A 14,408-nucleotide genomic window follows, 5' to 3' on the forward strand; every position below is an offset into this window, starting at 1 on the left:
TATATATATATATATATATATATATATATATTGGTCCAACAAGACAGCAATTCTTAGATCGAAAACAATAAAAGAGAAGAGATGAGATTGTAGAGAGAACATAGATACTTCCAGGGCTAGGTACGACCATTGGAGCTGCAGCTGCTATTGCGTATTAATCGTTGGCTGCTTCTAAGATTTCACTGTTGGCGACATATTTTAGCATTAAAAATGAAATTGTTGATATCATATAACTGAAGATCCCATAGCACCATACAAATTCTAAACCCTCTTTTCAGCTCTGCACTTAACCAATTGATCTTCTCCAGTGGAATCAGAATTGAACAAGGAAAACCTCAGCATATTTAACGGAAGCTAAAAAGGAACTTGCTAATAACTGATGCATCACTTATGCAACTTTTAGGTCTAATTGATTGACAAGTTAAGAATAATTTCCTAATAACAAAATCATCTTGATGGTTTCTGATGTTGTACAGATAAAAGGATTCTAATAATATCATGAAAACACGTCCGACCATAGGAAACTTGAAGATGCTATTAGTTGCACTCTCTCTATTGGACTGATGCAATTGAAGTTCTGTTTAGAGATAGGCAGGCAAAGGGGGACTTAGTAGCTGAGATTGATGTGCTGGTTTCATTTAACCGAGTGTAAAATGGACGGAGAGACTGCAGTTGGAAAGGAGTTGAAAGTTGAAGGAGGACAGTAAGGGATTGGGTTATTGTTTGAGGAAAGGCATGTTCAATGAGATTGGGATGGAAAAGGCTAGCTTTTAGAGGTTAGATGACTGAGGTTTAAGTTTTAACTGCTCTTTCTTTTTTCTGAAGGTTTAGATGTTGCTAATCTGATACTTCTATAAGCTACTTCTACTAGATGGTATCAAGTATTGGAGTGTGAAAATAAAAAGATAAAGGAGTTATCTTAAAAACTACCCTGCAGTTTTCTCTATTTATACAACCCTCTTTGCCGTTTAAACTGGCAATAGATGTTCTATTAATTGGAATAAGCATTTTTAAGGGCCATTATTGTTCATTATGATTCTGAATCCGCTGAGATGTCGAAAATCATGCTGCGCCCCGTGATGTTAATTGCTTGTGGCCGCTTTATCTGAGATACTATTACTGTTTGTACCCCTTTCCAGCTCCAAGTTGTTTCAACTTTCGAATATTCTTTTGATCTTTCCATTTATGGTGAAGGCAAACTACCTTACTGCTATTAGATATCTAGTGTAGTTTCTGATATTATATTTGTTATCTGACACTAACATCTGATATGAGTTGACATGCAGCTGGGGGTTTGGGACATGGTGTGGCTCATGCTGTGTTTTTCTGCCTTGGCCTTTTGACACCTGCATTTGGACCAGCGACATACTATGTAGAGAAATGCTCAAAGATACCCTTTTTTCTTGTTTCTGGTAAGGGAAATCTGCTATTTCTGAGTTCCTCTTTTATTCTTTTGGAATTAGCTTCTGAGTACCTTGTATTATTGATCTTCAGCAAACTCTATATTTGAAAGATCTTCAGAACCAAAGTTTAAAGCAGTGAATGGAGTAACTTAGGACCATTATAAACTTCTTTGGATATCCTTACACAACTAATGAGGGACAATTGTAATCTTTAACCCCTCCCGTCCCCCTCCCCCCCTCCCCAAACACACACACACACTCACACTCGTGAACCCGGTTCTAGAGCATACACGTGGACTATAATATTTTTTTTAATTCCATGTTCTTTTTTAAATAGATTAAAGAGTGGGTTTGTAGTAGAGAAAGACTAGTCTCAACAAGTTGAAGAGTGTCCCGGAGCATAGAGATAAAGAGAGAGTAGGCTCAACAGGCTAAAGATGTGGAAATGGAGTAGGGAGATAGTGAGAGAATAGGCTGAAGATTCAATCAAGAGAAAAGTCAGTGACTCAACACACTATATTGGGATAGAGAAGCCTAGAGGTGCTTGATGGCCTAAGTTGAGATATAAAACCCTACAGAGATAAAAACAAGTAGGGATGAAGTATGTGTGATGGCGAGCTTACCTAAAATTTTGGGTTCCCTTTTCTTGGGGCTGCAACTATGGTTTTAACTTAGAAAAATAGTGTAAAGTATAGTGCATGTTGCCATAGTATTGCTTACTACCTCCATATTTATGCAGTCTTAACACTATTTGGCATTTTAAATTGCAGCTATTATAGCCCTTGCCTTTGCTACCATCCACACTTTCTCCATGGTTATTGCATTCAGTGGATATGAAGAAGGAAACAAAGTGGACCAGTGTTTTGCTCCTGTTGTTCACTTAATTGCTGGCATGTTGGTAAGTATCCACATAATTGTGTATGCATACTTGAAGAGTGCAAACTAAACCTGTCGAGCAAACCAACTACTAAACTGAATGATACTACAGATCTGGTAACCGAAACTTTCCTAAATAGATCTGCTAGTTTTTTGGAGGGCTCTAGCATGAAATCAATATAGAAGCAGATAGTTCTAGCATTTGGTGTGGCTTCTGAATTAATTTTGGATTAAAATGTACAAAGTCAATCATAACAGGTTACTTACATTCTTGGTTACCGAGAGTTATAGCTTCAACATTTTTGATGCACGAATATCTATAGTACAGGATCTCCAAAAGAGGTCCACTTCTTCTTATTTCCTTGAAATCAATGACTTGACCCATACTATTCAATGTCACTTGCTGATTTCATCTAACGTAGTACAGTTGATCGAGTTTAATAATCATGCTTCTCTCTGTAGATTTACTATTTTGATGAAAAACTCGAGCAATGTGAGTGCATTTTTTGATTAAATGACGATTTATGATCTCTGGTTTGTTTTCAGACACTGACGAATCTTGCATTTGGAGGCTGCATGATTGGCATTCCACTCCTCTATTGTGTAGCAATCGTGACCTTGGTACATTGCGGAAAGATGGCATGGAGGAGATTGATAGAAAGCCGAAACAGGGAGGGGAACTTCAGCAATAGCCAGTAAGCAAGGATAATAACCTTTTTTGTATGACTGAGAAGTGTAAGATTAGTAATTGCCAGATATGTCTAAAGCATGGAGCATTTGTCAAGGGTGACTCAAAGAAGAGACTAGTAAAGCCTTTGTTTTAGGCCTCCAAAAATATTTCATAATCAACTTTATATTGGCCAAATACATATTCGGGCCACTCAAACTTTACATGAATTTTCATTGTAACACCTAACATTTGCCTTGTACCTATTGAACACCTAATATTACAAGAAATTATGTCTATTCAACAATCGTACCTGATGTGAAACGAAATATGTTGTTTAGTTAATCTTTTTTCAGTCGGATTAGAGAAGAAAAAGGGAGACTTTCTAATAGGAAAGCATGAATTTCTTTTTGTGGTGATGAAGAAGATAACATGTTAAAATAATTTTTTATGTCAAGTTTAATGGCGCGTAGTATTTGTATTCGAAATATATTGAAGTTCATTTAAAAAAAATGAAAAGAAAAGAAAGAGACAAAAATATTTTAGGACTTCCAATTAAACTTTTCAAATTTTTATACTAGTAAATAATGTTTTTCACAATATCTAGAGTAATAAATCATATGCATATGGCAAACATCTCAGTGAGAAGATTCAAGTCTAATAAAAAAATTTAGGCTATAAATAATAAGAATGAAGAAAAAAAAGGAGCAATACTAAAAGTTTGACTTTAAATCTTAATCTTATAATTGATAATAAGAATGAAGAAAAAAAAGGAGCAATACTAAAAGTTTGACTTTAAATCTTAATTGCAAAATAGAGTGATTTCAATACTCAAATGGTCATTCAACTATTCTATTTTAATGATCAAAGAAGACGTAAGATAATAAAGTCGTTAAATCAATGTTGACTTTGCTATAAAAAAATCATAAAATTGAAATATTAGGGCTACCAACTGTTATGTTGGGTTTAAATTTGGGAAATATGACATAAATTAATCAAATAATTAATGATAAAGAAAAAATGACACGCGACATTTTTAAATTGGTCCATGACAGTGAAAACACAACATAACGCGCCTCAGGAATAAATAAAAATGACTCATTTACAAAAATATTAAATAATTTTATAGAATGATAAAACACTTTAAAAACTAACGGTGTTTTTATGCAAATATAAGACAATTTTGAACTGTCTTTATGTCTTTTTCTCTTTTAACAAATGATACATATATGTATTCTCATTGCCTAACAAATTGTACACACTCCATTAGTTCAATAATTGTCACTATATCAAAAATAGTTATCCAATTTAAAAAATTAAGAAATAAATTTATCTTTTATGTCTATTTTACTTTTGCTATTAAATATTGTTTGTCATCTAAACATTAAATTTAATAAAATCAAATGATAAAATAATAATATTTTCAATATTATTTATTATTTCTAAAAATATTTTAATGAACAACTATTATTGAACAAAAAAAATTATTTACTCATTCATTTTAATTATCTTCGTAGGTGACCCAACTAAAAGAAATAATTTTCATCTAAAATATAATAATAATAATAATAATAATAATAATAATAATAAAAAAATATACACGTTCATAATTATGTGGTCCAAATGTCCAATCATCATATACTATAAATAACGTTATATAATATAGGGATAATCACATAGAATGACAAACTAATAATATAAAATAAATATAGCTAACGTTTGATTTATTTGTGTTTCATAGCAAATTGTTTATCAATTCTTCTCTTTCGTATTCTCGCTCGCCACTCCCCCTCTCTCGCTCGTCTCTCTCGCTTTATCCAATAGAATTATATAAATTATGTTTCTAATTGTATAAAGCGAGAGAAATTGTATATACACATGCAAATACATATATCTTCGTCTTATAAACTTATAATTATCCAATAAAAATTTCCCTGCCCAAGTCTCTTTTGTCTTTCTAACTTTCTCGTTTTTATACAAATTCAAATTGCATATAATTTTTCTCTTTCTCGTTTTGTACAAGTCGATTCAATTGTATATCCCTGCCCAAGTCTCTTTTGCCTTAGTCTCCTTCTCGTTTTATACAAATTCAAATTGTATATAATCGTCCTATACGTTTATAATTATACAATTCGTTTTATGTACTTCGTTTTATACATTACTCTGCTCATGTCTCTTTCTCGTTTTAAACATTTTGTTTTATACAATTCGGTTCAATTGTATATGTATAGCGAATTATACATATATATCTGTTATGGAGGGCAATTATGCAAAATTTGTTATAGCATATAAATATGAATTTTATGTTTGCTATATGTGAAAGTTGTCCAATATAATATAATACCTTTTAGTGTCAAAATAATATTCCCCCCGTTTAAAAAAAATGTCCCTATTTTCTTTTTAATTTGTTTCGAAAGAGTGACCCACTCTTTTTTTTTGCAACACTTTAACTTTAACTTTCCACGTGACATATTTAAGATCACAAAATTAAATGATATTTTGACACATTTAACATAACTTTAATTTAAAACCATAACATTAAAAAATCTTCTTTTTTTTTTAAACTCCATTTTAAATTAAATTAAATCATTATTTTTTAAATGGAGAGAGTAATACTTTTTCTTTTTTTCAAGAAAAAGAAGTGCAACGTTTTCACTTTGCTTCTTCTATTTTTGGCAGAGAGTTATAAAACTCTATCCAAAATTAGATAAAACTTAGTGCATGGATTTGGGGCTAATTTAGGTTCATTACTTCTTAATTTGGCAAAAAACACAGAAAACTCTGATTAAATAAAATATATACAGCTAACACAATATATTCTCCACGTTTCGAAAAAAATAAAACCTCCACGTTTCATTTTCTTTTAATAATATATAAAAAATATTTTTTTAACTCTCGAAAAATAAAAAATAATAAAATATTATGATGGGTGACTCACAGCTCCGTAGCCTTATCTCGAGTCTTCTTAGCTGAACTGCTTTTTAAACCCATCGATAATTTTTTCATCTTTCATTAGTAGTCTCCTGAAAATCAATCAGTTTTCTACACCATTCGCTAGATTTCAGCAAAGCTATTTTGTTTGAGCTTGAAAGTTTTTTCACAATATTTTATTGTATTGATATTCAGCTTCGGGAATTTGTTGTTGTGAAGATTAATTTTGATTGAAATAGGGATTGGAATGACGATCATTTCGTTACCGGGAAGTTCAGGCTACTTGGATGCTAGTAATAATAGAAAAGTTTCTTACTTCAGCAATCCGTATGTATTGGGTTTAACTTTCGTTGCCGGTATTGGAGGTCTCCTTTTCGGATACGATACAGGTAAAACAACAAATAATTTGATAATAAGATTTTGTTTTTTCCTGTTTGATTAAGTATTTGTAATTTTTTTTTGGAGGATCAGAAACTTTTGTTAGAGGGTAGTTTTGATCTTTTTTGAGATTTTTTGATTGATTGATGAGTTTTCTTGCTTAATTTGCTGATTAATTATGATAGATTTGCAAGTTGTTGACTAAAAGCTTGTCATTTTTGGCTTTAATATTATTGTTCTAATCATTTAGCTGTTTATTTTATTTTATTTTATTTTTTAATTTATGAACATGGAGTTGGTGACTTAGACAACTATCAGGATATGTTTAGTTAACTGGAATAATATCTTGTCACATTAGAATATAAGAAATTAGAATTAACAGCTTGTAGATTCTATATATTTTGGAACAGCTCAAAAAACTCAACCACCTACAGGTTTAATGGATACAGAAAAAGATTACTGTAGTGTATGCCTACCAGTTGACGATAATTCCTTACTTTTTTTTCGGGTGGTAATGGAAGTGTGTTGTTATGTTATGACATGGAGATAAGATAATTGGCGAGAATACTCACAACACTGCAGTAAATTATCCATACTTTTTTTGTGAAAGTTACGAAGATATTGCATTTGTTTTCTCAGAGAAATATGTTCTTGATTATCAATTAAGTAACCTGACTATGATTGAATTATCTCACAAATCTTCGATTTGGTTGTAGGAGTTATATCTGGTGCACTTCTGTACATTAAGGATGATTTTCCTGAAGTCAATCAGAGCAGTTTCCTACAGGTACATGAATAACCAATTTCATTCTGAGCTCTATTGTAGAATACGGACATAACAATTTAATAAGAAGTGATCCGAAAAATGGAACTTTTGAGCACAAAAGCTGGTCCAACATAATCATATGGCTTGTTGGAATTATAAAAAATTAATGGATGGAACGGGGAATGGGTGAGGTTGAAGCTCACTTATTACTTTTATAGATGATATGATGATAACAGATTGTTATATTAGTTTCTTAGTAAAGGATGTTGATTTCAGTCGTCTTGTCAGTTGCATTGAAGGGATTGTTCTAACCTTATCCAAAGAATTTTTCATAACTAAATGGGGTAATCTAATATGGTTGAACAAGTGTGAAATGCAAAATGACATGACGCTACTTGTATTTATTGTGATGATGCAAGTGTGGAATGTGATTTAACAGCTATCAAATGTGCTTTACTCTGTTGTAGTAGTAAACTCTCCAAATTTATTACCAATGTTATCTTTGCTAATTATACGATAAATAGGACTTTATTTCCGCAGCGAGCCAATAACACTTAATAGGTGGTCCTATTTCTGGTTAATCTATTTTCCCCCGTTAATAGTTCTGTTTCATGATTTTGCAGGAAACTATTGTCAGTATGGCATTGGTTGGTGCGATGATTGGAGCTGCTGCTGGGGGCTGGATTAATGATTATTTTGGACGGAAGAAAGCTACTCTGTCTGCTGATGTTGTTTTCTTACTGGGATCTGTGGTAATGGCTGCAGCTCCGGATCCGTACGTTCTTATACTTGGTCGACTCTTAGTAGGTCTGGGAGTTGGTATTGCTTCTGTCACTGCTCCTGTATACATTGCTGAAGCATCACCATCAGAAATTCGTGGGGGCCTTGTTAGCACAAATGTACTAATGATTACAGGTGGACAATTTCTTTCCTACCTTGTAAATCTTGCTTTCACAGAGGTTAGATATTTCTTCTTATTTCCTGCCTTATCTAACTTTATCTTACTTTGATTTCTTGATAACTAAAAATGAACAAAATCTTGTGTTGCATATCATGGGGGATTATTTGACAAAATCAAAAGCTTAAAATGTTCAAAGAAAAAATCTCAGAATTAGACGAGCTTGTAGTTACTCCCTTCGTTTCATTTTATGTGCAATAGGAACAAAGTTTAAGTACATAATACTTTTGAATCTTGTGGTTTTAAACTAAAGACGTGTATAAAGTATCAAAAATCCCTTTAATATTGCGGCCTTGAACATGCCATATGATGTTGGAGTTAAAGAGCTATCAAATATAGAAAGTAATGTTCTTTCTAGACTGAAAGGGAAGTAAGATAAAGTAAGTTGCAAAAGAGGGAGTACTATTATTTAATTTGCTTCTATCAATTTGTCACTCTCTGTCCTTGAAATTGGGATAGTGACTATGCGGGTAGAGGACTTGTATTTGTCATGTGCATACAATTACATATGCATTATTATTGTATAAAAGCAGATATGGTTGGGGAAAGAACTGCTTATGTTTTGTGATCTGCTGATCGAGTTCTAACTAGAGGAACACTACTGAGAAAATCAAACTTTTGTAATCTCCCTCACACAAAATCATCCAGTGTGATCTCAATCTTTACTTGATTAAGGTTTCACGCTCATATGATTGCTCAATACAGTTTTTTATTGTACATAGCTGGAAAGGACTAGTTTTACTGTCTGCCGAATCTCAAGTTTCATTTTTCTTGATACTGATTCCCTTTAATAATCACAATTATGTGGGGGAGTACTGGATGAACATCTCCAACTGATAGTGCATGAATGCTGTTCTGTTGTCTTAAAGAAAATCTTTTAGATTTCATTGTTAACTTCCTTAGCCGCTTGTATGTTTGAGCAGGTACCAGGGACTTGGAGATGGATGCTTGGAGTGGCAGGAGTGCCTGCCGCGATTCAATTTGTCCTCATGTTATTTTTACCCGAGTCTCCACGATGGCTTTACATGAAGGTGCAAATTCTTAACTTTGTTGAAAATTACCGCTGATAAATAACAATTGTTGACATAGAAAACCACTGCAGAGGGATAAGTCTGAAGCTGCCACTGTTCTAGCTAAGATTTATGATCCTTATCGATTGGAGGAGGAGATTGATCAGCTTGCTACTGCATTAGAGGAAGAACGCTTGAGAAAGCAGGCTGTCAGTTACCTGGATGTTTTTAGGAAGAAAGAGATTAGACTTGCGTTCTTTGCTGGGGCTGGATTACAGGTACTCTCTAGGCTTCTGTGATGCTACAATAATATGTACCGATTGCTTCCAGCACTATCGTCTTATTTTTGGTAACGCTATATTCCCACTTGGGATCCCCTTAAGCTTCATCTAGACTGGACATAAAATTTTGTCTTTTAACTTGAATTCAAAAGGGCATGGGAACATGATGATGACACTTATAGGACACTTTTGGTGGGCAGTAGATTGATTTTAAACAGGAGAACTTGATGCAATTTGTATACTATTTTCTTTGTTCACTTATTAGTTAAAAGTGCTCATTTCTTGATAAAAGAAAGTTGTTAATAGCGTCAAACTGCAAACATCTTTCTTATTTCCCTATTACACTATTGCATGGGAAGTTCATTGTTGATCGTCAGAAATGAGTGGTAATTGCTTGTTTATAATCATTACTCATTTGAATATGCAGGCATTTCAGCAGTTCACAGGCATCAATACGGTTATGTATTACAGTCCAACAATTGTACAGATGGCTGGGTTTAAATCAAATCAGCTAGCATTACTTCTGTCTCTCATTGTTGCTTTAATGAATGCCATGGGTACTGTAGTGGGAATTTACCTCATTGATCACTTTGGACGCAAAAAGTTGGCATTGACAAGCTTATCCGGTGTAATTGTGTCCTTGATTCTCCTAGCTGTAGCATTTTTCTTAGAGTCATCTACTTCAGGCAATGTTGGGGCTTATGGGTGGATTGCTGTAATAGGCTTAGCCCTCTATATTGCTTTCTTTGCACCTGGTATGGGTCCTGTGCCATGGACAGTGAACTCAGAAATATACCCAGAGTCCTACAGAGGAATGTGTGGTGGCATGTCTGCTACTGTCAACTGGATATCAAATCTTATAGTGGCCCAGAGTTTCCTATCCTTAGCCGAGGCTGTGGGCACAGGTGTTACTTTCTTGATACTAGCTGTTATAGCAGTGATGGCATTTGTGTTTGTCGCCGTGTTCGTGCCAGAGACCAAGGGCTTGTCATTTGAGGAAATGGAGAAGATTTGGAAGGAGAAAGCTTGGGGTAATGGATCTGGCAAAGAACCACTTCTTGAATCAAGAAGCTAGTCTAAAAGAATCTTATGGCATCTTCATTGTCAGGGGGTGTGTGGTACACCGACATCAGTACTCAGTGAAAATTAACAAGTAGCGTCTGGAGAGGGTAATGTGTACGCAACTTTACCTCCTCTACCTTTGTTGTACCACCTTGTATATTATGTACACTAATGAGATCAATGCAATGTGATGTGGTTGAGGGGAATTTTGCAACTGCGTTTATTAAAGCTTTGGTTGCAATTTCCCCAATCGATGTGATAGGTCCTCTAGTAGTACTAGTCTTTCTTTTTTTGTATCAAAGCTGGTGAAGGTCTAGGAAAACATTGAACGACTTTGCTCTAGACTTTTTGAGCTTCATTGTATTATTATCTAATTAATTAAAAAAATTGTTTGGACGCAGTTATATTTTATATACAGAGTATTTTAATATTCAATCAGGATTTTTTTCTTCGATCAAAACTTTGAATCGTCGATTCTATGGTTGAACATTGAAATAGTGAAATAACATGATGCGGATTTCGAGTCCTCTCAACAAGTTAATTATTCATGAGGTTTAAAACTTATATATCATAATTTTTATAAAAATACCTTATATATATTATATAGTTTTTATTGGTCTATTAAATAACTAAGTTGTTAATACAAATTATAATATAGACAAACAGGAACATATTAAAAAAAATTGAGTGAAATTGAAATATTTTATTAGGATTAAGGTATCTAATTGAATTATTTATTACTTAATTCTTATGCCTAAATATTCCGTCAAATTTAATGATCCAACTATGTATTAAGCCAAAATTAAATAGTAGGTCAAACTGGGGTGTTTGTGAAAATTTTCGTTTTAAAGGGTTAATTTGCAATATTTGGGCATCTTATTGGGTGAAAATGCACATAATCCTTCGTCAAATTAGGGTTTTGACTGCCTATATAAGCTCGCTTTCGTCCCAAAATCATCCCTCATTGTGAACAAAGTGAGTTCTGCAAAAGTAGGGTTTTCTTGCAAACACATCGCGCAGCCTCGCTTTTCTGTGAAGATGGGTCACTCTAACATCTGGAACGCTCACCCAAAGAACTACGGCCCTGGCTCTCGCACATGGTATCCTCATTCTCAAATCTCCTTTGTTGATTAAATTGCTGTGTAAATCAAGCTTTTGTTTCGTTACTGCTTGATTTTGTTGAATCACATACGCGAAAACTATATACTGTTGTTTGTTTTTTTGCTTCAACTCTGCGCCGTTTGTAATTTTTAGATAGAAATTAGATAAGATCTGAAAAGATTGTGTTATTCGATAGTTTCTATAGTAACTAGAATCGAAACACACCTAACGGAGGCTACGAAAACTGTGAGTAGTGTAATTGTGTAAATAATTGATCCTCTTGCTCATGTTAAGGTATTGGGAATGGTATCCGAATGAATTTATAGATTTGTGTCTAGGTTATGAGTGATGATTCAATACTCTAAATTTTTTACTGTTATGTTTTGATATGACTTGATTTCCATGAAGAATAGATTGTTGTGATGCTTACGAGTCTATGTCTGTGGCTAGGTTTTGTTAAGTGAGTATTGTTGAACATGATTCCTTTCATTTGCTGTCAATGTGCACTTTAGAAATAATGGAGTTGTTTGGTGCAAATAGGATTACATACAGAGGGATTTATATGAGTGATTAGAACTAGTGTAGTATTAGCATATACTTGATTGTTCTGATGATTGAAAATTTATTTTCAATCTCCTAAAACAGTTTTCAAATTATGTCTCTTTTAGTTCACAGGGATTGGTGAGTGGTGAGAATTTAGGATATTAGTGGTCTTTGATGTTAAAATTCATACTAGAATCTATTCTTTGCTCTTACCTTCACATTCCCAATTGAAATGTATTAGGTTTTGGATTTGCTAGTTCTAGAAAATCTCTATAATTGGAACTGTTCAGTGTCAATAAATAAGATTTTCTTTGGTGATCATGTTTCAGTTTTTTTTAGTCCCTCTCTATGTATTATTCTATTTAGTTTTATGTACATTGTGCAACTAAAATGGTGGAAGTGAATTTGTTTACTGCCATTTCAGTAGTTGATCTTGAATTCCTTGTACGTATTGCAGCCGTGTGTGTGGTAATCCTCATGCAATTATTAGAAAGTATGGACTCATGTGCTGCAGACAGTGCTTCCGCAGCAATGCCAAGGAAATTGGCTTCATCAAGGTATACACTGCATTTTGTATTGGAAATTCTAGCGGAGTTGAAGTCCTTTTCATGTAGCTATTTGAATCGGACACAAAATTATGTTTTGCCTGGATTACCTTTGGTCTTGGTGCTATTAAGCTTTGATATGTTGATTCCTTCGTTTTGGCTAATCAAATTTTCTCTTAATTTTATTGCAGTACCGTTAAAAATCTTGAATATGAGTTTCTACGAGGACCTCTACATGTGGTGCTGGTAGACATATGGCATTAGAGCTTTTTGATTTGCGTCTCCCTTCAGTTAAATGATGTAATGGGATAATTTTGATTTATGTTTTAACTTTTGGAAGTAACTGCTATGTGGACCTAAGAAAACTAGTTTTTTAAATTTTATATTTTGTTCTATACATTCCTAATTTTTAGATTTTCTTTTATTCTTTTGCTTCTCAAGTTCAACTTACATTGATATTTCTCTGTTTGTCTGAATACTTGTAAGTACCTGCCAATACATGAGTTTTGAGAATTAGATACCCAACAAATAAGCAAGCTTGAATATCTAATTCAAACTCATAATTCCAAATCGGTAATGATTAAGAGAATGAGAGACTAAACAACTGCTTCAGATTAGGTTAAAGACTCTTAAGTAGAGATGGGTTTACATGTAATAGTTGTGTGAGATATTTTTGATCAAGCATCTTACCTATCTCACATACAAGTATTTATAACAAATAAAGAATACTTTAAGAATATCCTCAATTCTAGAAGAAGAAATTGGTCTCATGAGCGAGTATAGTATATAATTATATAATAATGGGAGCTAAACTATCTAAAGGCCAAAAATAAAGGCTCTTATAGTTTATATAAATAATTCCTGCATAGCATTTTCTTTAATTATTACTCACAGGATAAAATATAATTAATTGGTTGATACTAGATCACTGCATAACAAACACCTAATTAAATTTTACATATAGAGGTAGACGGTAGAGTTTATACACACTTGATTCTTATCTCACGAAGATAATCATTAATTAAACAACCTCTAACCCTATGTAGTAGTTCAATTCAGAGTTTCATTCAATTCTTGTGTGTTCATGTCCTCAATTCAATAAATGTACTATATTTTTCCTGATGTTCACCTCATAAAAATATATCACCCTTTTTATTATACGTGTTGACTTTAATAAATTGAAAATTTTTTAAAATGATTCAATTGAGATTGATGTGTATGATGAAACTAGAGTTTGTAGAGATGAATGATCAACGTAATTACTTAGTAGATATTTGAAACAATTTATCATGTGTATTTTCGGGTGCTTTAGTTTGAACAGATTATGATTCAAGTGACTAAATGAAATTTACTGAAAAATTTAGAGAATAACTAACAATGTATTAAAGTTGAAAATTTATAACTTTATATCTGATCAAACTACTTTTGAATAAATTGAAACGGAACGAGTGATAAAATGATTTTTAGACAAAATTATAGCATGTAGGACAATGGAGAACCACAGGATGAAATTGATGATTGTGTTCTCATTTGTTACCAAATACCAATCACACGTCTCATGTGTGACTTGACAAGTTTCATACGGCGTATTTTTATTATTATTTTTTGTTTTTAAACTCAAAATACACAACACTATCATCTATATATATATGATCATTATCTAAAAGGTTAATTTATTATAATGATTGTGTGTTTCTTTGTGAAATTTAATTTTCATACATTATGTGTTGTATGTGATAATCTTCAATTGTGAATGGTTACGAATTTAACAAATTGTTAAGTGATAAAACATATCATTGTCATTATATATGTTATGTTAAGTTTGTATTGTTACTAAAAAAAAAGAACTAAAAATACTTAAAGGATCAAAGAATAGAAGAATAGTTT

The 14,408-nt window shown here is 32.8% G+C and overlaps 3 protein-coding genes across 3 annotated transcripts in view; all 3 read left to right on the top strand.

Moving 5' to 3' along the window:
- Nucleotides 1-3,270, top strand: part of LOC107021362 (gamma-secretase subunit APH1-like) — a 6,624-nt gene extending 3,354 nt beyond the window's left edge. The window contains exons 4-6 of the mRNA XM_015222008.2: nt 1,287-1,412; nt 2,174-2,301; nt 2,826-3,270. Coding sequence (XP_015077494.1) covers nt 1,287-1,412; nt 2,174-2,301; nt 2,826-2,978 — 407 coding nt within the window. The 3' untranslated portion in view covers nt 2,979-3,270. The remainder of the gene's footprint in view (nt 1-1,286; nt 1,413-2,173; nt 2,302-2,825) is intronic.
- Nucleotides 3,271-5,938: 2,668 nt separating this feature from the next.
- LOC107023831 (inositol transporter 1) lies at nt 5,939-10,745 on the top strand. Its single transcript, XM_015224645.2, has 6 exons — nt 5,939-6,266; nt 6,972-7,042; nt 7,645-7,980; nt 8,903-9,010; nt 9,082-9,267; nt 9,698-10,745. Exons 1-6 carry the CDS (start codon nt 6,125-6,127, stop codon nt 10,343-10,345), a joined length of 1,491 nt encoding a protein of 496 aa, XP_015080131.1. The 5' UTR covers nt 5,939-6,124; the 3' UTR covers nt 10,346-10,745.
- Nucleotides 10,746-11,276: 531 nt separating this feature from the next.
- LOC107023803 (40S ribosomal protein S29) lies at nt 11,277-12,945 on the top strand. The gene is made up of 3 exons (XM_015224612.2): nt 11,277-11,432; nt 12,434-12,533; nt 12,713-12,945. Exons 1-3 carry the CDS (start codon nt 11,371-11,373, stop codon nt 12,719-12,721), a joined length of 171 nt encoding a protein of 56 aa, XP_015080098.1. The 5' UTR covers nt 11,277-11,370; the 3' UTR covers nt 12,722-12,945.
- Nucleotides 12,946-14,408: the final 1,463 nt, after the last annotated feature.

Source organism: Solanum pennellii, chromosome 6 (genome assembly GCF_001406875.1).
Source record: "Solanum pennellii chromosome 6, SPENNV200".
NCBI lineage: Eukaryota > Viridiplantae > Streptophyta > Magnoliopsida > Solanales > Solanaceae > Solanum > Solanum pennellii.

Bases quoted from the DNA above. Each gene is read 5' to 3' on its own strand.
- LOC107023831 (XM_015224645.2), top strand. From the start codon at position 6,125: ATGACGATCATTTCGTTACCGGGAAGTTCAGGCTACTTGGATGCTAGT. The intron at 6,267-6,971 runs GTAAAACAACAA...ATTTGGTTGTAG, and splicing joins CCTTTTCGGATACGATACAG to GAGTTATATCTGGTGCACTT. The intron at 7,043-7,644 runs GTACATGAATAA...ATGATTTTGCAG, and splicing joins ATCAGAGCAGTTTCCTACAG to GAAACTATTGTCAGTATGGC.
- LOC107023803 (XM_015224612.2), top strand. From the start codon at position 11,371: ATGGGTCACTCTAACATCTGGAACGCTCACCCAAAGAACTACGGCCCT. The intron at 11,433-12,433 runs GTATCCTCATTC...TACGTATTGCAG, and splicing joins GGCCCTGGCTCTCGCACATG to CCGTGTGTGTGGTAATCCTC.